This window comes from Fusarium vanettenii, assembly GCF_000151355.1.
Source record: "Fusarium vanettenii 77-13-4 chromosome 3 genomic scaffold NECHAsca_2_chr3_3_0, whole genome shotgun sequence".
Classification (NCBI taxonomy): Eukaryota; Fungi; Ascomycota; class Sordariomycetes; order Hypocreales; family Nectriaceae; genus Fusarium; species Fusarium vanettenii.
In genome coordinates, this window is record NW_003315880.1 from 1,783,008 (window position 1) to 1,806,805 (window position 23,798).

The following is a 23,798-nucleotide window of genomic DNA, read 5'->3' on the forward strand; positions in this document are numbered from 1 at the left end:
AAAGCAAGGTTCCAAGGCTGTGAGAGCCTAGTGCTGCATATCGGCACCTCAGAATCACAGGGAGCGGCCGAGAAAACACATATGATAGGCTAATAAACTCGACCGACTTTGTGAATTCCATCTTGCATGCGTTGGTTCGGGGCGCATGACGTCGCGTTGCAGGCTGGGAGGCCGCTGGGATTGCACTTTGAGACCATCACGTACCACACCCAGAATCGAAATGACAATTGGAAGAGCTAGCGGTCGAAGGCAGAAAGATGACGTGGCCCTGTTAAGAATTGACTCGATCATCTCTTTGGAAAGACGAGAAAGTGTGATGATAATCATGGTCATTCGCAACCGGGCCGGCTTGGAAAGCAAGGCGAATAGGAATAAAAATGTGGCGGCATGAGACCCCCTGAAAGACCTTTTTCAGATACACCAATAAGGTGACTACATAAATTCAGCCCTGACGTCCCTTCTTGCACTTCGTTGCCAACCTGACCACGTTCAAAAGGGGTCAACGTCCGGCCGCAATCCCACCCCTGACGCTATCTTTAAACCTCGATGGGACCTCATGGATCGTAAAGCCCTCGGAGAAAAGTCTCTATTCTCGCCGCTTGTCTTCTGTCCAGTGTACCGACACGGGTACGTCTCAATTCCTCTCAGTTGAACTCCAACAGGACAGAGAAGGGGAAAGCAGAAAAGTTAGGCTGATAACATCCGACACAGTTTTACTCGCCATGCAATACTTCAAGGTGCAAATCGATGTCACGGGTCTGTCTATTAAGTCCACCTCGGCCAGGCCTTATAAGGGACAGAGGGATCGCTCTCTCAACAAATCCACGTCACTCCAGGCCACAGCCCTATTCTGGAACCAGTCCGACAGAGGATACATCGCAATTGCCTTTGTAGAGAAGGCCATCGGGTCTCTGGCTCCTCATGAGCATTATGGCATCCATCTCATGGCTGAGCTTACTTGGAGTTTGGCCATCTTCGACAATGGCACCGAGACAAGTAACTTGCGAGTCGTATCTGAGTTGGATCACGATGTCGTCTTTGGGCGAGGGGCGGGTTGCGGCGATGAGAGCGCTCTCCTAGCCAACTCGTCCAACCATCTAAATGCCTCCTGGGAGGCATGGCTTGGGATCGCTGCTGTTTTCGAGCATCTCATAAGGCTAGAAGATTCAGAGCTCAGCAGGAAGTTAGCAGACGGCCCCTTTGTCAAATCCTTTGCCTTGAGTTGTGGTTTTATCTTCCAAGGGGAAGAGTCTGTCGAGGCATGCGCCAGCCTACTCCGTCAACGTATTGAAGACATCAAACATGACCGTCAATCAAAGCTCGACGATTCTCCCCTTAACACCTGTACTGCACCAATCGTCCCTCAGCTAAAGCTCGGCAATCCTCTCCTTACCTCTAGGACTGCAACCCCAGTCTCGACACCACCATCCGAGGAAACTGAAAGTTCAGTCAGCAACTCTGAGTTCGACAAAGATGAACTGGTATACGAGATGTCTACGGCGCCGAGCGAGATAACGTTGGAGCGACACTTGCACCAGCTGCCGTCTTTCCTACAAAGAAACAGCCGTGCTCACACTGAATGTATTCACAACACACCAATTCAAGCCGCTCAGGTGGCACGGGGTGTCTCGCCAAATGACTCTCTTGGCAGCTGGCAACTTGTCGAAAATGCGCCCCTGGTAGCGACAGCAGAGGACGGTGGCCCTTCGCAGGCCTACCAGGCAGAAACGAAAGAGCAGGAAGACCTTTTGCTTGATCAAAGCCAGACTTCCGACTTTGACATGCATCCGGGCCATAAAGACTGGGAGTGGGTTACAGATAGACAGCGATGGAAGCGACGCGGACGGAGCGGGCAGGAAGAAATTGACTGGTTCCCTGAGTCTTTCGCCTAACTCTCTCTTGATGGAGTCTCGCTCATGTTGATCAATCAGAATGCACGAGTTACTACCCTGGCAAAAAACGGTGAGTTCGGAGGTTGATCGATTACTGTCATTAACTTGGTACGTTCACACCTCCAGTTTCCTATCCAGTTTCCTACCAACACTGATTAATAATGTAAGGCTCTTATTATAGACGCAATATGCGCCTTTCTTCGGCTCGAATTAGTTCACTTCCTTCCACTCATTCCATCTTGGCAAGATAGTTTAAAGTTTGTATCAGTTAAGACGGATGGTTACCGCAGGAATCAATCAACAGTGTCTATTCGTATGCATCTATCGGAACGTGATACCCAAGTAAGCTAGACCCGCTATGACGCCCTCTGTTTTTAGCAACACTACCTTGCCTCCCGCTTATGTTGTCCATCCATGGCAAACCAATATTTTATGACTCACATCTAGAGTCATATCCTCATTCAAGAGTCGTTGTAGCCTACGAGGCTGAACAAGTCTAGGACTGGGTGGTTGATAAAAGAAAAGGGTTGCCTGAGTCAGAAAGAAAAGAAAAAAAAGTTCCTTCATCCACAACTAGACCGACTATTTTTCACGAAACAATGCTCCGAGAGCAATACAACAAATCAACAAAGATACAGCCATGGAAAAAAAGTCTTTGGTGAGCCTTCCAGATGATCTCATCCTCGACATTGTCGAATACCTCGACACGACCCGCGACGTCGCCCACGTCGGGGCCTTGAGCCGCCGCACGCAGGGTCTCATCCACCAGGACGGATGGCGCACCTTTGTCAAGACCCGGTTCCCGTCTCTAGACGTACCTACTGGTCTGGGCACCACGTGGGGCTCACTCGCTGATCGCGCCACGTACTTGGACAAGTGCTGGGAGAAGCGCGGCTTTTGGATGAATGTGCTTTATGAGAAGAAGCAGCAGCCGGGAAGATTTCAGCGAAGGGTCAGTGGGAGCCAGTCTGTGCTTTTTCACTCTGTACTCGATGCTCGTCTTTCGTCGTCACACGCGGAGGAGATTGTTGCTGCGGGTGTGGGTGAGAACCTCTTGGTACGGGTGAAGCCGGTGGATAAGCGACAGCCAGATGTGTGGCATCAGCTTCAGGGGCAGGCCCTTGACTACCGAGCTGGAACCGGTGATGTTACGGCAGTTTCAGTGATAGAAGATGAGGAAACTGCAGGTGTCGTGGTTGGGAGAGCCAACGGGGATATCCAAGTTCTCTCAGCCAAGGACAACTTTACAACTCCTCTGAGAAACCTCAAGCCAGCAGACGACACCCTCCTCAACCATGCGTCTGATCCTATGAGGAAATCTCCAGGACAACTCGCAGTATCTTCTCTACAATGGCACCCTCAAAGCAACCTCCTGGCGAGTGGCAAAGGCTCAGTTCTCACCATTCACGACCTCAACACTTCAGAAACAAGCCCCGTGGCGTACCACGACTTTTCCCAAGCAAGTCCCAACGACGAGGCATCACTTTTACGCAGCGCCAAATTCATGAGCAAGGACGTTGTAGCCTGCGCTCTAGGGGGTAGTCGAAATCCTCTCCGCTGGGGACAGCTCACCCCGACGGGGATACAGTTTAGCAACGCTGCCAGCAACCCAAGGCCGCTCGATGATGCAGCTGCTCTCACAGAGGTGCGACTAGGTGAAAAGACGACCATCCGGGCTATTGAACCTGTCAAGGGTGGAGGCAACGAGAATCTGCTGTTGAGTGCGTGGGATGACGGTACATATAGGTGAGGATATTCTATGATATACACCTCGAATCGAGTTGCTAACCCCTGGTCAGACTGTTTGATATACGCACACCCTCGGCACAAGACGCCGTCTACCGAGACCGTTTCCAGCCCTACGAGGCCGGCAGCTCCCTCCTCGTCTACGGCACAGAGCGTTTCGTCGCCGGCAGCAACACGGCTCCAGACATTCGTCTCTTTGACTTTCGGTATCCCAAGCCGTACCACCACACAACGGCTCTCCCGTGTTCGGCTCAGTGGCCTTTTCCCAGCCAAAAAGATGACCACAAGATGTGGAGGTCGGGTTGGGCTCCAGAATGCGAGCAGTGCCGTCCTGCAGACGGAACGGCGTGTCCGTGGCATGGTCTATCGAGGCGTAACTATTGGAGACCTGATGCCACACTCCACATCGGAAGTCCAACATTAGACAGAATCTACTGCCTAGCCAAGGCATCAGATCTATCAGAAACAGTCTACTGCGGCCTCCGCGGTGCCATCCTCGAGATGAACCTCCATCTCACCTCAGACACAGCCTACGAACAAGGACCTCGCACAACACCAGCAGGTTGGCGAATGGGAAGACCAGGCGGTAAAATTTCCCTGATTGAAACGGGTGTGAGCCTCTGTCAGGCAAAGGAGTGGTCTCTCGACAGCCGCGGCGTTCCAGAGCTGATCGTCCAGCGACCGCAGCCTCAAGCACAACAGACGGGATCGCCGGATCAGATGAAGCGGCATAGACTTGACTCGGCGTTTCATAGACTACAGGATTTCCAACAAGCACAGGGATGAGATGTACGAAGTGAAAAGGGGATTCGATACACAAGGGAACTGGTTCATTCGGAAAGGAACGGAGTTGGGCGGGAGTCTTTTGTGCATAGATTCTTAGATCAAAAAGAGTTGCGGCAAACTCTATAGCGCGCTTATAGATGCGTCTAAAACAACATGAACAGTTCTAAAATAAATCATACAAAGACCATCTCTCTCTCTAGCTCTAGCTCTAGCTCTTGCTCTATAGCTTTGACTCTGGCACAATCAGCGAGAGTCTCTCTTTCAGTGTAGTCTCTGCCTCCTTCTCGATCCTGCTAACAAGCTCATCACAGGTAGGAATGTCGTGAATCAACCCGATGACCTGTCCTGTGGTCCAAACCTAGAAATCATGTCAGTAACTGTTACTTTGCTTTCAAAAGAACAAAACTTACTCCGTGCTCTGTATCTCCGTTGATAAACACCTCCTTGCCTCTCTTACCGCTCACATACGGCGCAACCTCTGAAAACTCTCCCGTGGTGCTCTCCCGCTCAATCTTGAGCGCATCCTCAGCGACCTTGTTCTTGTACAGACGGCTCGTATTCTTCCACCGTCGCAGCAGAAGCGTCGTGTCAGTCTCTTGCGCTCGCACAATCTCCTCCTTGACTTTAATATGGATAGGCGCTTCCTGGGTACACATGAAGCGCGTACCCATGTTGACACCGCTCGCGCCGAGGACAAGCGCAGCAGCAAGACCTTGACCATCTGCGAAGCCGCCGCTGGCGATGAATGGCACCTTGAGGGTCTGACGCGCCTTGCTCAGGAGGATAAAGTTTGTAATGTCGCTCTCGCCGACGTGGCCAGCGCATTCAAAACCGTCAATGCTCAAAAAGTCGACTCCGAGCTTGACGGCGCTCTGAGCGTGGCGAATGGTGGTACACTTATGCAGAACGGTGACGCCGGCCTTTTTGAGCTGCGAGATGACGGGACCGGGAGAATTGCCGGCTGTCTCGACAATGTTGATGCCCTCGTCGATGATGGCCTGGGCGTAGGCTCCGTAATCAGGAGGAACCATGGCGGGCAGGAGGGTGATGTTGACGCCAAAGGGTTTGCCTGTGAGGGTGCGGCAGCGACGGATCTCGTCGCGGAGGGCGGCTGGCGTGGGAAAGATGAGGGCCGTGATGATGCCCAGGCCGCCGGCGTTGGACACGGCAGAGGCCAGGTCTGCCGTGCCTACGTGCATCATGCCGCCCTGGACGACGGGCACTGATGAGCGTTAGTAACAGATGTCATGGTGTTTCAGCATGATACGAACCTCTAATGCCCAGGCGGCGGGTAAGTTCAGTCGCAAACGGCATGGCGGAAGATCTAGTATGACGTTGCAATAAAAGACAAGAGATAAAAAATCGCAGAAAGAGAAATCTACAAATCAAATCTATACCAACAGGAGGAGATGTATGATTAATACATAAAATAAAAAAAAAGGCCGAGGCTGATGTTTCCAGAAAACAACCTCGACACCTCGGGATGCCGAGGCACAGGAACACAAGTCTCCGCTTATCATCAACTTGTCACTTGTCAACTTCGCCCTCCACTCTCGGCTCTTGTTCCCCCTTCCCCTCCCCACATTCGGCGCTCACATGCTTCTCCATCTTGGCTTGCATTCTCCGTCTCCGTGCGTTGTGTTCCTTTGTGGGGAGATGGAGACGCGGATCCATCCCCCCGGCGTGCACGTACCAGCACCATCAACTTCGTCACATGATGGACTCTAACAACACTTCTCCTATTATACTCATACTCTACCGACTTGGCAGTGTCTTGCCAAACAAAACTACGTCAACTGACACCATTTTCACGTCGTGTCACGAGTACAAGTCTTACACCACGTATCTAGGTCCATACTTGGTCTCACGTCAACCATCAAGTCCAGTTTAAACACATAAATATCAACTGTTTCTTGTTGTCTCCCAAATACCCTACCCATTTCATCCACAGAGCACACAAAACCATTCCCTGCCTCATCATATTGATTCGTCATCAAGTGACTCGAACCTTGTCCGTCCAAAACGCCTAGTGTACACGATAATCCCATGTCATAAGCCATCATGACCTCAAATCAGAAATAAACCCGCCCAAATTTTGCTGTGAGCCTCGACAGGTGTCTTCACCGCACCTGTCATCATTGCTCCCTTGAGCCAGACGCCAAGAAATTCCAAGGGTATTCATCCCAGCAGCCCTGCCGTCCTCAGCGAAACTGCACACGGGTAGCCTCAGTACTGATTGGTTCAGCCGTTCAAACCGGAGGAGTTCTCTCTCGCGGCTTGTCAATCAAGTCCGCGTAAGCGTCAAGACTTGATCCCATAACCTTGACAATTTCAAAGATGTGCGTTCCTTTAAACGTCTCAGCCCAGAGCCGAACCACCGCGCTGGCGAGCTGTCGAAGTTTGGCGCTATCGCTCGTTGCCGTGTCGTTCGGTCCGTGTCCCGAGTTGGGTCCCGCTAGCGAAGGGTCGATCGGAACCGCAAATTCCGTCTCATCCAGCATCCGCCGTACCATCTCCAGGAGGTTCTTTTCCTCTGGCGATGCTGTAGCGTCGTTGGGCCCAATCGCCGCAATGGTCAGGAGCCACTTGGCTACCAGAATAGCACATTCAAAGTTGCAAACTGTCAAACATTAGTTAGCAAGCTGATGAAATAAGAGGCGCATTGATGTCATGACTCACGTGAGTGTTGAATGCTCCATTCGGCCGACTTTGTCCTGGCCACATAGTTGACGCCCGCCTTTACCAACATGGACAGCGCATGGATCGCTTGGAACACTGCCCGGTGCAGTCTTAGACTTCGGACTAGCAAGGGGGTCCTGCTCAGGGCCGACGCCACCAAAAGCGGATCCCGGGTCTCGAGCGCCGTAGACGGAGTTACATCAGTATACAGCCGGATGTACGCTTGTCGGAGCAATGCCGTCGCCGTGAAATCCAGTGTTCCGCCCTCGATCGAGTCCGATACGCTGTAGTGACCCGACTCGGCTGCCCTGAGCTGATGTTGGTCCTCAAAACTGGTCTGCCACACCCGAAGAGCCTGCGACACCTCCTCAACATCCTGGGGCTTCATCGTTCGGTGAATGTTGTACGGAAGACCAGTCGCAAACGATGTCTGCTTCAACAGATAGATGTGTTGGATCAGTGCATGAATCAGAACATAGCTTCCGAATGATGACAAGTGCTGTGGGAGCCCTTGGTTCGTCCGTCCAAAGAGTCGCGAAAAGGCGTCGTGCAAGGTGAGCTCGATCATAGGCGTCGACTGGCGCATTTCTTGCCATTGCCAGGCTGACTCCGCCCTCCAGAGTTTACCCCGTTGCGGCAATAGGAGGTTCAACTCTGATGTTAGCAGCAGTGGCGGCATGTTGTAAGCGATACTGCAGAGGTTGAAGAAACAGTAAGCAACCAGCTTTGTCCGTGTGGCAGTTTCAAGTCGAATCCAAGTCTCCCAGTCATTGACAGCACTCTGATTTACTTCGGCCACAAGTCCTTCTTCCCGAATCAAGATGGCCAAGTTGCTCTGCAACGACAATGCTTCATGAAGAATCGTCGGTACGCCCCAAAGGCCGACGGCGAAGAGGAGCAAGACTGCTTGAATTGTCTCGATTCTTGCCTGGGGGGTGTTGGGAGAACTGCACAGAATGGTTAGAATAAATCGCTTGCTCAGCACACAAATCACTTACTAAGGCTCTCGATGCGTATCCTGGGTTGCCGGACGCTCTGACTGGGCAGATGCAAACGAATGGCGGTATGTGGCACTAGGCGAAGGTCTAGTAGAATGAGGACTGTAAGCCGCTGCGGTTGGCAACAAGGCGTGAACCTCGGAGATGCGCCTCCGTCGAATCTGTTCCATTGCTACCGACTTGGCGGCATACCACAGTGCATAGCCTCGGTTCTTCTCAAAGCGGTATTGTGCTCCCACGGCTAAAATAGCAAGAAGCAACTCGGGAGCAGCTTCGGCGGGAGAGAACGTGGGAAGATGCAAGAAGGGCAAGTGTTCGTGAAGACCACTAATGTAGCCCTCGAGGAATCTCGTCAAAGTATGCCGAGATGGGAACACAAAGTCATTCGGGAGAACGGCAGAGAACTCATCCAGTCTGTTCTTGATCACGGTATGATCGGCGACAGAAATGCGTAGCGCTGATGCTCGAGCCGAATCATCAAGTCCTCGGGCAGGGTCCGCTGAGTCTCGCGCGTCGGCCGGCATGTTCGGAAAGCGTCCTGGGAACAGTGCAGACTTGGATGATCGACGCTGAGCTGCGCCTCCTTGACTTCGGGACCACATCATCTGCTGCTCGGCTTCGAAATTGGGAGGGAGGAAATGCGAAGAAGAAGCGAACTCGTCTAGGAAAGGGTTATAGTCGTCATAGGAGCCATTGGGAGGCTGTTGGGGCACATAGCCAGATCCTAGAGGTTGGTCTTCTCGAGGTCGATCAGTCGTATATGCCACGATAGTGTCGCCATAGCTGCTTTTTCTTCGAGCATCTGGGGAATGTGGTGGAGGTACTCCATTGGTCGGTCCCTGGACGGCGTTGCCTGAGCTTGCGAGGGCGGCGTCGGACAAGAGATCGAGATTGCATGCTCCGGGTCTGGCCTGTGCGCGAGGATCTTGGGGTCCCTGAGGAGGCCCCTGGGGAGGAACTGGTCCATGGTGGAATTGCTGTGGTTGAGGCAACGGCTGTTGAGGTGGTGCAGGTCGCGCTGCGTTGTGATGCTGTAAAGCTATGGCCTCGGCGCTGATCTGACCTTCAGATACAGAGCTCTTGTGAGATGCAGTGGAAGTATTGGATGACAACTTCCTGGGACGGTTATTATCCTTGCTACCTTCATTGAGGTGCACGAGCTTCTCGTGTCTGACGAGAAGATCCCTGATGTCCATGTAAGCATATGTGTAGAAGACTTGGGCGATGATCAGGAGTAAAGCGTAGTTAGGATGAGACATGAACAACAACAGAAAGAGAAAGAGAATGAGCAGGGGGACAACGTTAGGTAATTGTGTGATAAGTGATGAGTGAGTGGCCAGGTGGGACGGGCTGAGGAACGGTGGGATATAGCGGAACTAGAGCATAGCATAACGTACCTTCGTCCGAAGGTCTTTCCGCAGCGATCCCAACCACATGAAAATGGCTTCTCCTTGGTGTGAGTACGTTCATGTCGTTGGACATGCTCAACGCGTCTGCATCCCGAGACATGGTCAGCATATCCAACATTCAGATAAGGATCTCGTTCGCATAGTAACTGACCTGAACCGCTTGCTGCAGTACTTGCAAGGTAGCGTCTTGGGCTTTGGCTGGCGAACTTCGGTGGGCTCTGGAGCGACGAGAGGCGCCGGGGGACCAGGAAGGGCACGAGGAGGAGGAGGTCCCTCCATAGACTGAATGGCAAGCATGGTGAACGCGGTTGCTGAGAAGGCAAGGCCTCAGAGCATTCGGGTCGTTCACGTAATTCAAGATATCAAATTGTGGGGAGAAGAGTTGAGGAGAAATGGAAGAGATGGAAGAGAGGGAAAAGGCGAGACAGATTTGGAGCTGGGGAGATGCAGGCAAAGATGGCGGATTGCGGGGTGCGTTAAGGGCAGAGCATGGCATGTGGAGAGAAATAGACGGTGGCCCGTGAACGCGAGAAGGAGGGATAGGGATGGGATGTCTTCCGCCGACGGGGGAGCGTCGGATCGGGGGTTACGGGGGGGCAGACAGAGAGAGGGAGGAGGGCACGGCCGCCCAAGGTACAAGACTGGAGGTACTGTAGAGATAATGGATGGGCACAGGCAAGCCTCAAAACACCCCTTAGCGCTTCCCCTCTCCTGTGCTATTTCGGCTGTTCCCCCTCTTGGGCCGCGAGGTACAGGAGGTGTGTACCCCCAGACGTGGTTGACTCTGGCGGTGGTGACGGAGGTGGAGGAACTGAATCTAGCGGGCGAGTGTTCGGCTGATGACTCCGAGCTGCCAGCGCTTTGTCGGTGTTGTTTCCGAGTTATCAGACGCTCCAGCTATGGCTGTTTCGTATCCTAAAGATAAAAGGCCACGGTGTTTCTGACGCCGTCGAGGTCGATATAGGTGAGTGTTGAGAGGCGGTAGGCTCAGGCAAATGTGTGGATGTGGATGTGGATGAAAGAGGGGAGAGACCCAGAGGAACAGAAAAGATTTGAGAGGGACACAAGGCGAATGCAAGGCCAGCAGGGGACCCTCTCTCCACGTCCACGGAGGAAATGGAGAAGCAAGCGAAGTGGATGGGCGTGTCAAGGTTTGCAATCCAGGTCTCGGTTTAGCACCCGACGAACTGGCTCAGGATCGGGCTAGATGGAGAGGAGGTGGATGTATGATGAGATGAATGGGATGGAACCCGGGGAAAAGAACCTGGGGATTCGTGAAAACCTGGGGCGAGCAAGGAGGCTTCTGGGAACTGGAACTGGAATCTCGGGGTGGCAGAAGCCGAGTGAGAGTTGACGAGAGGAGAGCCAGAGCCGGGTCAATGACTGGCTACCTAGGTGCTGCTGCTAGGAGAATGTCTCTCCTCGCCAAGTTCACGGTAAAGGTAGTGGGCGGTGGTGTATACCGAGTGAGCTGAGTGACGAGTAAGATGGCTTGCCACGTCGGTGCGCCCAGCGTCTGGAGGGACCAAGTTCCTTTCCGCGGTACGGGGGCGTCTGTCAAGAGGTCAAAGAGGGGAAGAGAGGAGACAAGATGGGAGCTCGAGATAAGTTCCTAAGCAGGAATGGTGTGGCAAGGTACAAGAGTCGTACCGTCAGAACTGTGCACTGTAAGAGAGGTGTCGAGGATGGAGTTTGCTGCCGAGTTAGGCAAGGTATGACGGCGTAGCGCGGGCGCAAGGGCCAGGGCGGGGAAATTGGAGGTGGAAGGAGGGACGAGACCCCCAAGGTACATGCACATCCGCCTTCTCCGGGGGTAAGGCGGCGTAGCGGTATCTAGCGGTTCAAGTATCCGTAAGGCGAGATTGAGTCGGCAGACGGTGGAGGCGGCTACTTGAGGAGGAAGTATGTACGTAAATGAATGCTTGGTCAAGAGGTGCGCACGAGATAATTATTAACTAATTAATTCCCGTCGTAAAAAAGAAAGTGTGGAGAGGGAATAACTAACCAAGAGTGTGAGTGGGCGAATGCATCAATCTGGGGGAATGCGTCTCCAAGGAGCCACTGGATCTGCGTGAAAGACAGCCACAAAAAGGTGTGGAGGGACAAAGGGACAGGAGGAAAAAGAAACGTGAGCATGAAGGATTCCCCAGTGGACGGCAATCGTTGCTCCATAGGCGCGGCAAGCAGAGGAGATATCAGATCAGCTATCAAAAGTAAAGAAACAGCATGTGCAAATCTGACAGAGCTACTACGTGGTAGATACAGCCATGCCGTTCCGCCGCGGAGATGACGGAGTGCAGAAGAGTTGGCCGGAGAATCTCTGGACTGCGCCCTACGCCAGCGAGTTGACAACCTACGTACTGTACCTTGGCTACCTGAACCTCGAGGCAACGTAAGTAAAACGGCAGAGCCAAGCTTGTGGCGGAGTCAAGGGCTTGTCTCTGGGTCTAGGTCTAGGCCGCCGGGGGGTTTGGGGGTGTGCTCACACTGGAGCTCAAAAACATCCCGGGGCGAAAGCCGCGGAGGCGGAGGCACATGCAACGACAAGAAATCTGGGCAGTCCTGGGCAGACCTGGGCATGTGTCGATTCGTGCATCTTTGGCAGCCACAGCACGCAGGGGGATGGTACGAAGTCGAGGTTTCCAAGGCAAAGAAGCAAAGAAGGATGGTAAAACAGCTGATGATTCGTGGCAACCATTCCAGCTGCAGAGCTGCACTGTAGCTGTAGCTGTAGTTGTTGTTATCTGAACCTACGGCGGGATTTGTAACAGTCGCCGGCCCGACGTCCGTTCCTTGGTGTTGTCTAGGGCCGCTCTTGCCGTTTTACCCTTCCCCAGCGTGTGTGTCCCCCCATCTAGCATAGGCACAGCACAGCACAGCACAGCGAGCACTGCAGGGCAGGTCAAGCAAGGTGAGAGAGAAGTACCTCGATTGTACCGAAAATGCCCCCATGGGGCAAGTGCATCTGGGGTTGAATCTCCGCATTCTAGTTTGGAGACTTTGTCCAAAATGTCCCACTTGGCCTTCTGGGTCCCCCCATGCAAGCAGGATTTTTTTACGTGTCCCTGTCGCGACCCCGGCCAATGAGACACTTGGCAATAGGCCCATCGTCAGGCTACCTGGTTACGGCAGGTAAGGTACTTGCCTACTTACCTTCTCACTTACCGACAATGGCAGTCGCCTTACCCTGCCTTTTCTGGAGTATAGGCGAAAAACCAGCCGTCTCTGGTCGGTCTCTCCAGCCAGCTCAGTGCCCTGAGCTCTGAGCTTTTCCCCTGGACCTGGACGCCATGACGATGTTCCCAGCTCTTTCCTAAGCTTAGTCTTCCCGTCCAACCGCGCTCACCTTCCATTCCCACTTTATTTTTTCACTCTTGCTAAAGAGCCATCCATCTTGTCACCACACCATGGCGAATCCATCCATCATGGCTTCTCCTCTTCTTAACTTCTAGTCCAACCCAGGGAAGGGAATTACTTAGTAATTAGTAATAGTAATAAAAAATAATAATTACTAACCCTACTTTTTTTAGTAATAATAATAATAATAATTAGTGGTAGAATTTTTAAGTAATTAGTAATTATTAATTTAATAATACTTAGTAATTATTATATTATTAAACTAATAATAGATATTTATATATTTTTAAAAAATTAAATAAAAATTAAATAAAAATTAATAATAATAGTTTTTTTAATATTTTTAAAATTAAATAATATAAAAACTTATAAAATTTACTTAGGCTTATTAATATATTTTTTTTATTTTTTTTAAAATAAATTTTTATTTTTTAGCTTTTTAAATTAAAAATAAATTTCTTAAATATTAATATTTCTTACCTTAATTTAAGTAAATAAAATCTTTAAAAAATATTTATATATTATATATATAATTAATAATTTTTATTTATTATATATATATATATTTATTAATTTATTAGCTATTTTTTAAAAAATTATTAATATCTTATTATTAAAATTAATAATTAGTATTATTATACTATTATTTAGTAGTAAAAATAGTAATTAATATTAGAAAAAAAAATTAGTAATTACTATCCCTATTTTTCCCTTCCCTGGTCTAACCTAACCTATCTGCTTCAAATCATCCAATCTCGTTCAAATCCGATCCGTCATCCAGCCCTAGGCCAAACCCCAGATTCTGCATGCATCAGCCATCTGTTACAGCGCCTAGCAAGACGGTCCCCTTTGATTGCTTCTCCTGACCAAGACGCTGCATCGTCTCGTCCAACCTCATGATCCTAGGTATGCACTTGATGACTGGCGTCAAGCCATGGCATCTTCGTTTCCTGATCGTCGTCGTCTTCCTTGCATTATCGTCTCTCTTATTCAACCCCCTGCTTCACATACACTTGGACAAGTGAAACTGTTTGCAACCTCATCCTCCCGTGCAGCTTAAACATCAACAACTTTCACAACTTCCCTGCCCAATCACGCCAAGTTCCATTCCCTCCCCACAGCCGCTCTTTGCGCCGTTGCCTCGAGACTTTGCCGCCATGTGGATGCCCGGAAGATGGGAATGCAAGCCGCTTTTCGCTGAGAGTGAGTGGAAAGCGGGGGTGAGTCCGATGCGGAGCAAAGGAGCATGAGCAAAGCAACGCCATGGACATGGACTAGCCCGTCAACGATGGATGCAGTATGAAAAGACACAAGGGTCAAGGGAAACGAAGACGGTCTGAGGGCAAGACACTCATGTTGGCACTTTCGTCAAGTAAACACATTGAGAATCATCGTCATGAGGACCAAGGAGAGAGAAAGACTCAAGGTAGACACTCTACAACGTCAACCTCCCATGTTTCCCCCTTTCAGCGGTCAGAACTCAGGAGGATATCTGAGGCAGCTGGGGTATCAAGGGATGGGCCAAGATCTCTCGTCCCCCCCAAGATGATGACAATTTGCTTTGTCGGTGTCCGATACAGGCAGACAGGCCATGCTCGCATCCGGCCAGAAGGCAAACACCTTGAGCGACAAGTACAAGACAAGACTCCAGCTCCTCCATATGCTCGCCTCTGTCTCTGCCTCCACCTGCGCCTGCGCCCTCCCTCGCCTCCACGCAACTGCAACACCACCACTAGAAACGGCGGCAGTCAGCCTCCACGCCAAGGTCCAGGGTCCCTGTCAACGGCCGCCTTCTGATGCTTGCCTTTATGTTGGGGGCCTCTTGTAGCGACTTTGTTGAATCAACGACGTAGTCCAGACAGAGGTTGCCAGGCTCCAGACAGCCTCGTTTAGTCGGGCACGGCTACAGGCGCAGTGTGGACGGCTCTTGTCTGGCGTACAGTACCGAGTGGTCGAATGTTTACCCATCTCAATCTGGTCTCAGTTCGGCGAGCCATGGCCATGGAGTTTTAGGTTCGTCCAGGGTTCGCTTAAGACATCTCATGGAGGCAAAACCTTCCGGATTCAACAGAAGTGGGAAATAAAAGTGTTCGCTGACGGACGGGCCAGGCGAGCGCAGTGACCCTTGTCAAGCGGTTGTCCATGGTTGTCCATGGTTGTGGAGGTGCGGAGACCCCCATGGTCGGTGCGTGTGGGGTAGATTTTGGATCTGGCCCCCGGACTGGTCTTGCAGGCATCTCGGGCTCAACCATGAGTCTCTGCATCGTATGAGCTCATCGTCTCCTCGCCGGCGGGCATGGCGCGCGAGGAGACGATGCAGCGAGGGTGCGAGCGTTCTATCCTCTTGGGACCCTAATGCGGTCCTGCCCTGCACCAAACATGGCCACTGAAGATGATGGTGACAAGGGCCATCCTCCATGGACGGCACCACTAGCACGGCTGAAGCTCTACCTGCCCCGCGTTCCAGGTGCAAGGCTTCATCTCCCCATGGGGTCGTCCTCAGTGTAAGCCGAGCCCACCCCTCTCTCTCATGCCGGAATGGAGCCGACGGATAGGCACTGTTCTCGGGGCAATTCTTCTGGTCATGAATACACGGGTTACCAGAATGACTCGCTTATCCCGCAACAAACACCCGCCGTGTAACAATTTCCCCCAACGACTTCACTTCCGAGCGTCCAACCACCGGCTTCGTCTCCGGTCCGTTATTATCACGTCAATGCACGTGTCCTGCGATCAAGAGGTTGCTGGCTTGCTCAAGGTTTCAAGCTCCACGTCTTCAAATCTGGGGTCCCCAGATGATTCCGACGAGATGACATCCGATCCCGGGGTAATTGGGATGTGGGGGGGTTGAGTTGGCATCCCCAGATTGCCCCGGTTGTCAAATCGTCTCACCGTTGTTGTTGAGGTTGTGCCGGAGGGGTTGTTCGTCAAAGGCTCGGGATCTCGGTTTGTTGTCCGGGACATGATAGACTATCTACCTCGGCCACCATGCCACTTGTGCCGCATTCAGCCAGGGCCAAAGCACAGGACGGAATCAACTCGATGGTCAGTCAGATCTTTCGGTTGCTGACCTATCATTGGCAATCCGACGGGGAGACCTGGCGGCTGAGAGGGGGCAGGGCTACTGTATAGGCCAGGCCAGCTTGATCTCACATTAACGGTACATGTGTATTACCTATCGCTGAAGCACATGCGGGCTCTCAAGGGCCAGCATCAGCAGGGGGAATCAGCATCGAGGTCGCGAATCAGATCCCCTCGAGCATTCTCGGCTGCCTCATTCGCCCGAGACGAGACCCGTTGCGGGAGTTGTACCGCACCCCTCTCGGCACCAATCTTTATGCCCAGACCCGCCATTTTGTTCAGGCACCAAGCCAGATATGACATCAAAACGTTTCCCTCTTGTCCTCCTTGGGTCTTGGGCCTTGGACATTGGACATTGGGGGTCTCAACCCTGAAGCGAGAAACCAACCTGACCGCTCTCGCTGCCCAGGCGGACCAGGCGTTGTCTCATGCCCTCTGCCCTCCGCCTCTGGGCGTCCTCGAGCGGCCCAAAGGCACACTTGTCGACCCAGCTGCCAACCCCGTGCTGCAAGACGTTTCTCGCCCGCAGAGTGCTGCCCTGTACATGTCCCACGGAACCGTGTAGTGTCATGCGTTCTTTACTGCTGCTATATACGCCACGGTGCAGGATGTTGTTGTTGTAAAAGACAATGTCGCCAGGCTGTAATTTGACGATAAGCTGGCCTGGCAGTGACTTGGCAAAGGGATCGGCGTCCCGCTCGACGTCTGTCCTGGCGCGCCTGTGAGAGCCGGGCACGACGATCAGGGAATCATCCTCCCACAGGGCAAAGTTGTACTGGGCGTGATACGCGTGCTTCCCAAGCCGCTCCATCTCCTCTTGGGGCATAGCCTCGGCCGGGATGTCATCGCGATGCCACCTCAACTCAAAGTCCTTGTCGGGTCTCACCAGCATGTTGAAGAGCTCCATGATGAGCTGGTCATCCTCGCACTGGAGCAGCTGCCTGACGATTCCGATGACGGCGTCGGAAAAGTACAGCTCGGTGAAGAGCTCGTGACCTGGTAGGTCGGGCTTCATAAGGTGCTGGACGCCCCAGATTCCGTGCTCGCGAGCCTGGCTGGCATCCCACGGGGGGAACTGCTTGCCCACGGTCCGGACGTGCGGCCATCCCCCGCCGCGCGCCAAGTCGGCGGCCTTGGTGCTGGCCTCGCGCAGAGCGTCAAGCTTGTCCTTGTCGACAATGGACTTGATGACGACGAAGCCATCCTGGTTCAGTTGGTCAAGATATGGCGAGGCTGGCATGATGGATTACGCGCCGGCTACCAATGTGGGGTTGGTTTCGTACGTTGGAGGTGACTGTCTGTCTGAGACCCGCGGGCCGATGATATAGGGCAAATCTCTGAGCCTCGCCTCGTGGCTTGCAGGAGGAGCAGCAGCAGCAGTAGCTCGGTCCAAGGGGGAGAGCTATGACCAGAGTGATGAGATCTGGGGTTTATCGGACGATGAGGACCCTTGCTGTGTCCGTGGGTAATTGCAGATGCGGTGTCGACTGTTTCTAAAGCTCGGGGACACGGCTTTTTTTGTGTCATCTTGTGTATGCAAGAACCCATGAGATGTGGGGAAGACTACCACCATATTCGCTCACGACTTGCTGCATCTCACTCGCCTGCCTCGCACACTGTAGAGCAGAGTGGAGGAGATAAGTGCTGTAACGTAGCAGCTGAGGAGACAGTAACCAACGGTTTGAACCGGTACAGCACACACATGTGAACCTCAAAGTGTCGGATCTCACTTCAAGTTGCTAACCTAGATAGTCATCATCATCGTCGCTCATTATCAAAAGTGCCCGAGCTCATGGCCCATTGCTTTGTTTCAACCTCGTCTGATTCTGACTCTTCAACTACACGCCTCGGCAGACCACTTGACAGCAAATCCCCTCACCGTCTTCTGCACCTCCAGGTCACCAGGGTCGTTCTCGAACAGCGGCTTATCCAGGCGGCGCTCGGCAATCTGTTCCACCTCAAAGCCCTGCTCACGCGCGATATCGAAGAAGCGCTCATCAGCCTCCTTCTTCCATGGTCGATACGATGTGAAAAAGACATAGGCAACGCTATCGCGCGATTTCCGCATTGTCTCTCGGATCGTCTTGATTAGAGCACCATGCTCGCTGTGTCGAAAGAGAAGATCTGCCAGGATGAGAATGTCGAACCGTTCTTTGGGTTCTTCTGGCTGGGTTGGGTTGAGGTGAGCGAGTAGAGGAATGGGATCAGCGCCCCAGACGAACCCAGCAGCATCGACGACATCAGCGATGTGTCCCTTGGGCTCGACCGTCTCATCACACTCGTCGATGTTTTTCTGCATGATCTTGATGATGTCCGGGTCCGGGAAATCAGTCACGACGACCTTGCGAGCGCCGAGGATGGCAGCAACCAGACTGGGCAAACCAGCAGCGGCTCCTAGCTCGAGGACCGTCTTGTTACGGACGCGAGTAGGATCATCCTCGAAGAAGTCGGCGATCATCTTTGCACCGTTCCAGAGATGGTGAGCCTCTGTTGGGCTGGCACCGACGAGATGCAGCGTTATGGGCTTGCCGTTCTGCATTGTGAAAACTTGGGACGTAGGCGGCGGCGTAGGGGGGTAGTAATCCTCCGGATCGTCCATGAGGCCGTCGAAGCCATAGTCCACCTCGTTGGCCATTATGATGTGAGGGTTCGACTGTATCCGAGTGATGGATGCCCAAGATGTAAAAGTGTAGTGAGTCTTTTTGGTGGCGTGAGATAAGGTACAGTCGATGTGACTCGAGTGTTGTTAACTTTGCAGCAACCGTTTATCGTCGATGCCTGCGTCTTCCAGTTTGAATCTTGCCCAAGAAACTCTTGTATCATGGACTGAATAGTTTGGTGTTTGATGTCGTGAAAGAGTTTTGACCAGAGTGGGCCGAATGTGCGCTCCCACAGTGCGTGCGCCATGGAAATGAAAAATCCACCTCTGACTCTCTGACTCGAACCGCCGACTCCAGATAATATCAATAATGCCCAACACCCTCATAAACTATGTCATGAACCACCAAGCAACACTGTAAACCCATCTGGAAAATAGACGCCTCTCCAACCCTTTCCCTTCCCTTCTCCCTATCCAAAACGCTGCCGCGCCAACTCCTTCAACATCCCAATCGTCCCCTCCTCCCTCTCCCTCCAAGCCCTCCTCTTCTCCTCAATCTCCTCCCTCTTTGCGCGCTCAATCTCCTCCCTGCGAATCTCCCTCTCCGTCTTGCGCCGCTGCTCACGCTGCTTAGCCTGCTTGTACTCCTCGAGCGAGTCTCCTCCCCCCATGAGCTCGCGCTCGCTGCTCGCCTCCATGGCACCGGGGCTCTTGTCGCGGAACGAGCGCATCTTTTCGGACACGGCTGCGCGCTTCTCGAGCATTCGTTCGCGTGTTCCTGGCTCTGCGCGGGGGACGAGCTCGTCGAGACGTTCGCGCTGGGTTGCTCTGTCGGCTTTGCGTGCCGCGTGGAGGTCTGAGATGGAGGCTTGTTTGTCTTCCGCTGCGAGTTCAGCGCGGAGGGAGAGATCCTGAAGCGTGGGTATTCCTGGCCCAGAGCGGCGTGTGTTATCCGATGTTGGGAGGGTAGGACCATAGTCGTCGTCGTCTTCTTCGCTGTTATCGTCCCTCCCCTTGGCATTATCATCCACTCTCTCCTCTCTTTCATCTCTTCTCGCAGTCGAGTGACTAGCGCGAGGAGCACCTTGATCCTGGGCAGTAATCTGAGCAAACATCTCAGGATCATACCATCCTTCAGCCAACTCCCCCCGATTCCACTTCCCAATGAAACTCTTCCACCTCCCCCTGATCTCGCGCTCATCCATCTCCTCAATATCCTTCTGCTTCTGGAGATCAAGGTAGTCGGCAAACAGCGGCCTAAACGCGTTCAGATCCCCCTTGGATAGCTGTCTCGCGTCAAACGGGAGCGTCACCGGTGCGCGGCTCGCATGTTCCCGGTGTCGATGTCTGGACGATGAGTGGTGGCCACTTGGCTCTGTCGAGTGTCTTTCATGGCGCGAGGATGATGTCTTTGCGCGCTTATGAGCTGGTGACCGAGAGCGTGAGCGCGAGTCTCGGCTTCTTCTGTCTCGTCTGTCGCGAGAGCCATGTTCGCGACGCGGCGACCTTTCGCGGATTCGACTCCGATGATCCATCCCAAGTCTTTTCCAGAATAACGGCGATGTTTCTTTTTATCTTTTTCACGCCCAAAGGTTGATGATACCTAGATATAGGGCTCTCAGGAACAATGCGTCAAGAGTACAGAGTGTTGACAAAGAGGCTCTAAGTTCGTCAAGCACGAGATTTTGGAGTCTAGAACATGGCGGACACAGTGCGCCCCGCTTTTCTTCAATTTGGCTTCATTCTTGCCATCAGAACTCAAGGCGCAAACACCATTAACAGGCTTAAGGGGGAGTTTCTGAATATTTTCTCTATCGGCTTCTGCTACCAAGTTCTGTCTCTTCTGTCCTTTTTGGTCGCTCAGCGACTTTCTTTCTTCATCATCCCAAAAGTCTAGGGGTATCATTGAATCACGGGCTTCCAAACCAAGTTCCTTTAACATCCGTCTTCGTTCTCCTTCATCTTTCTGCAACTTTCCCTTTCTCCCAGCAAATACGGGTCGTACATCCTTTATTTCGATGGCCCAGGTCAAGATAGGCGCCGCTCCTATGCTTCAGCAACCCCTTCTGCCATCACCTCGGAATTGTTGTGTATCACGCAGCCGAGGCATTGGCAATCATCTCCGCAAGGGCAGCTCGCTTGCTCGCCGGCACACGAGTCTCCAAAAGGATAACTGACGAAAAAGAAGTCGTTGGCCGATAGAGCCTGTTCCTCGCTGACCCCTGAAGCCGCCTCGGATGGTGTTTGTGGTGCAACTGGCGATACCGTCCCTTCAGCAGGTCCGACAGCAGGCACCGTTGTTGCACCCGAGCCGTTCGTTGTCGGGATCTCACCGTTTCCGTGTCCGTTGACGGGAGTATAACCGGCGCTGCTGTGGGTCTGTGTCCGTTGAGGATCGTCCATCATGCTCTGCCACGCAGATCGAACGTAATTCTGTGTTGCTTCGTTGTATGGGTGGGCCGCACATCCGATACACTGGCAAGATGCGCCACAGCTGCACTGGTGAGAAGTGCCTGCGGCAGAATGAGGGGTTCCTGGAGGAGGATATGGCATGCCGTAGGGAGACGGCATACCACCTTGGCCCGCAAACGTCATCGATGCCATGACCTGCCTCCACTGCTCGGGTTGCAAAGGCTGCAAGTAGGAGCCGTACTGTGGCGGGTAGGTGAAAACAGTGGGTTGAGGATAGTAAGCATACATGCCGTTCGGCATCATAATAGGTGTCGGTGGGAAAGGCGACATGACCATGCCATTCGGTGTTGAAACGTCGGATGTAGGCACCGTGTCTGGCTTTTGGTCCGGTTTAGGAGAGTTGATGCTGGACGAACAACAACTCTTGGGTTTCGTCTTGGTCGGAGGACTCGGCATCGAAGGAAGTGTGCTAGGGACAGCGGAATCATCATCAGCGTTACCACCGCCGCAACACGAACCGCCCTTCACCACAGGTTCCCTCGTTTCTTCCGGTATATGTGGAGTCGCCATGGAAACGCCATGGGAAGCCATGACCGGTTTAGAGCCATCCGAGCTCATCATGGGAGGCAGCATATGTGGTTGAAACATGGGGTACATGACCGGCCCAAATGGGCTTTCCGCCGGTGTCATACCCATGGCTCCATAGGGAGACATCTCGGGAAGGGGTGCAGCGGGTTTCTGAGATATGCCGTCATAGGCAGGCATGATATTAAGCATGCCGGGGTCCATCCTCTGGAGCGCAGCTGGGTCAACAGATGGTCGCCGACTAGATGCACTGCTCCTGGAGCTCGTCTTCTGCACTCGGTAACTTGAACTTGTCGTCTTGCTGGAAGGACTTTGAGATGTCGATTCGCTTGCCGAGTCGCCATTCTCGGGCTTCCCAGTGGGCGATTCGGCGCTTTTGTTGGAACCACAGCGACATGGCTGCTTCTTGGGGATGGCGGCTGTGACTCTGCCACAGGAGCATGGACGAGATGCCGGGTGAGGACAAGTACTCAGGGGACGGCCTGGTTTGCGAACAGGCACCATCAATCGCTCGTTCGCGTGAGTACATTTGGTCGAGCGATGGCCGCGGATGCATGGCTCGCTAGAACAGTCAGTCAATTGCGCAAAGGTGCATTTACATGAACAGGGGTCAATCGAGGTATGTCGGGCAGGGCGAAGAGACTTACCAGGCCATCTTCTGGCCGTTGATGAGAGGCATAGCGAGTTTGTGGTCGGGAGACCTGTGCAACGGGTGACGAGAGGTGGAGCAAGACGGTCGGCTTCGACTAGGTACTGTGACGGACTCAGAGCCTCACCTCGAGGCCTAGGAGAAGAGCGCAAATCCCGCCCGAATCGACATCAAGGCAGAGGAACACAAGGCGAGGAGTCGTCGGTATCTCGGCGGTACTCGAGGGCGAGATGAGGGGGTTCGGGAGCTTGCGCGACGAGCGAGGGACAGCGGGAGACCGGGACTCGAGTTCTGTGGCGGATGGGTGAGTCGTAGCGGCAGGAGCGACGAGGGTCGGAAATCGAAGCAACGAGGCAATTCAAGAAGCGCAAGCGCAGAGAATTGAAAGAGGACCAAGTAAACAATAGAACAGGGGTGTCTAAAGGAGAAATCTCTCTCTTTTTTTGCCTCCCTTTCAAGATGTCGGTTGTTGGATGGAAGCGAAGCGGAAAGGTAAAGCAAGCAGGTGCGATCCAGGCCCACGACCAGTCTCCAGGGACCCCAAGTCAGCAGCAGCAGCCAGGCGCCGTCTGCGCGCGCGCCGTGAACGAGAGGGAAGGAACGACAAGCACAAGCCTCCAAAAAGTCCAAAGGGTTGCTAGCACAAGCAGGCATCCGCCCCCCACTATGCGGGGGGTCTACAGCAGCAAGCGCGCCCCAAGACTCGCCTAAACCCAGCTAGGCACTTGGCTCGCACATTCACCATCGTTCACACACACACCTTCAGCGGCAGGGCCCTTAAAGTGTCTGCTTCTCATGACCCGGGGAAAAAGGTATCAGGGCCGAGTCATGATGGTCAAGGTGTTATTGTCGTCGTACGATGGAAACACTCTTTTCTTGACTCGGGGAATATTTTACCACACGGCTGAGGGCTGCCGACAACCTGGGGAGAATCCAGGCCTTGGAGATGGCTAAACCATGGGGTGTCACAGCGCTCAGCTCGGCCCCGTCTCCCTCCAAGAAGGTGGCCCAACCTCCGGCCGCCGAGACGGAGGCGGTACGGCCGGGGCATCGGGATCGACCTCGGCCGGCCGGCGTGCTCTATCTCACATCATCCTCAAGCACGGGCAGCGACACAGACAAGAAAGGGGTCCAAAATCTCACATTATCCTCACATAAAGATCAAAGCCATCCTTTTCTCGTCCCTTTGAGCTGTCGGTCTTGTTTTCTCGCTTTCTCTCTCTCCACTCATGGAACCGCACTTTCTCCAGCACAACCCGGCCGAGTGAGCAAGTTTCCATTGGCCGAACGCCGTGGGCGCATCAACACCACCACCCGCCATCCAAGGATGGATCCGAAGCAGCTCCTCCTCCACTACTAGAGCCTCCCCAAACAGTACCGATTTCTCCTCTTGCTTTCTTTATCCATGTCTTTTCGACGTTATTCGCCTCCATGGTTGGCTTGGCTAATTACACGAGTAGATATTTCCGTGCCCAACTACAAAGAGAGGCACGGTCCGCGGGCTAGTTCAGGCTTGATCCAGTACGATGAGATCCACTAGATCCGTGGGACGCCTTGTCCGTCCCGTGCAACTTCGCCAACTCTGGATGGACCAACGGCGTTGCT

General features: G+C 53.1%; 7 protein-coding genes across 7 annotated transcripts; 2 read left to right on the forward strand and 5 right to left on the reverse strand.

Moving 5' to 3' along the window:
• Positions 1-2,532: 2,532 nt before the first annotated feature.
• Positions 2,533-4,424, forward strand: NECHADRAFT_77806 (uncharacterized protein; the record flags this gene model as incomplete). The annotated part of the gene is made up of 2 exons (XM_003052577.1): positions 2,533-3,638; positions 3,692-4,424. 2 exons carry the CDS (start codon positions 2,533-2,535, stop codon positions 4,422-4,424), a joined length of 1,839 nt encoding a protein of 612 aa, XP_003052623.1.
• A 66-nt stretch (positions 4,425-4,490) lies between these two features.
• On the reverse strand, positions 4,491-5,748 carry NECHADRAFT_59162 (uncharacterized protein). Its single transcript, XM_003053081.1, has 3 exons — positions 5,696-5,748; positions 4,835-5,646; positions 4,491-4,782 (listed from the first exon to the last, which is right to left on the reverse strand). The coding sequence occupies exons 1-3, from the start codon at positions 5,736-5,738 to the stop codon at positions 4,645-4,647; spliced, it is 993 nt and encodes a 330-aa protein (XP_003053127.1). The 5' UTR covers positions 5,739-5,748; the 3' UTR covers positions 4,491-4,644.
• A 925-nt stretch (positions 5,749-6,673) lies between these two features.
• Positions 6,674-9,807, reverse strand: NECHADRAFT_36371 (uncharacterized protein; the record flags this gene model as incomplete). The annotated part of the gene is made up of 5 exons (XM_003053082.1): positions 6,674-7,044; positions 7,104-8,050; positions 8,102-9,286; positions 9,499-9,584; positions 9,739-9,807. 5 exons carry the CDS (start codon positions 9,805-9,807, stop codon positions 6,674-6,676), a joined length of 2,658 nt encoding a protein of 885 aa, XP_003053128.1.
• Positions 9,808-11,777: 1,970 nt separating this feature from the next.
• NECHADRAFT_77809 (uncharacterized protein) lies at positions 11,778-13,043 on the forward strand (the record flags this gene model as incomplete). Its single annotated transcript, XM_003052578.1, has 4 exons — positions 11,778-11,902; positions 12,282-12,421; positions 12,613-12,647; positions 13,041-13,043. 4 exons carry the CDS (start codon positions 11,778-11,780, stop codon positions 13,041-13,043), a joined length of 303 nt encoding a protein of 100 aa, XP_003052624.1.
• Positions 13,044-16,312: 3,269 nt separating this feature from the next.
• NECHADRAFT_103780 (uncharacterized protein) lies at positions 16,313-18,765 on the reverse strand (the record flags this gene model as incomplete). The annotated part of the gene is made up of 3 exons (XM_003053083.1): positions 17,793-18,765; positions 17,232-17,401; positions 16,313-17,181 (listed from the first exon to the last, which is right to left on the reverse strand). The coding sequence occupies exons 1-3, from the start codon at positions 18,581-18,583 to the stop codon at positions 16,313-16,315; spliced, it is 1,830 nt and encodes a 609-aa protein (XP_003053129.1). The 5' UTR covers positions 18,584-18,765.
• A 252-nt stretch (positions 18,766-19,017) lies between these two features.
• NECHADRAFT_35844 (uncharacterized protein) lies at positions 19,018-20,082 on the reverse strand (the record flags this gene model as incomplete). The annotated part of the gene is made up of 1 exon (XM_003053084.1): positions 19,018-20,082. One exon carries the CDS (start codon positions 20,080-20,082, stop codon positions 19,018-19,020), a length of 1,065 nt encoding a protein of 354 aa, XP_003053130.1.
• A 511-nt stretch (positions 20,083-20,593) lies between these two features.
• Positions 20,594-22,223, reverse strand: NECHADRAFT_91927 (uncharacterized protein; the record flags this gene model as incomplete). Its single annotated transcript, XM_003053085.1, has 2 exons — positions 20,594-22,106; positions 22,192-22,223. 2 exons carry the CDS (start codon positions 22,221-22,223, stop codon positions 20,594-20,596), a joined length of 1,545 nt encoding a protein of 514 aa, XP_003053131.1.
• Positions 22,224-23,798: the final 1,575 nt, after the last annotated feature.

What these genes read in the sequence shown, in the direction of transcription:
- NECHADRAFT_59162 (XM_003053081.1), bottom strand. Translation starts at nt 5,738, where the DNA reads ATGCCGTTTGCGACTGAACTTACCCGCCGCCTGGGCATTAGAG. An exon ending in CCGCCGCCTGGGCATTAGAG is followed by an intron (nt 5,647 to 5,695) that starts GTTCGTATCATG and finishes AACGCTCATCAG; the next exon opens with TGCCCGTCGTCCAGGGCGGC. An exon ending in ACGGAGATACAGAGCACGGA is followed by an intron (nt 4,783 to 4,834) that starts GTAAGTTTTGTT and finishes CATGATTTCTAG; the next exon opens with GTTTGGACCACAGGACAGGT.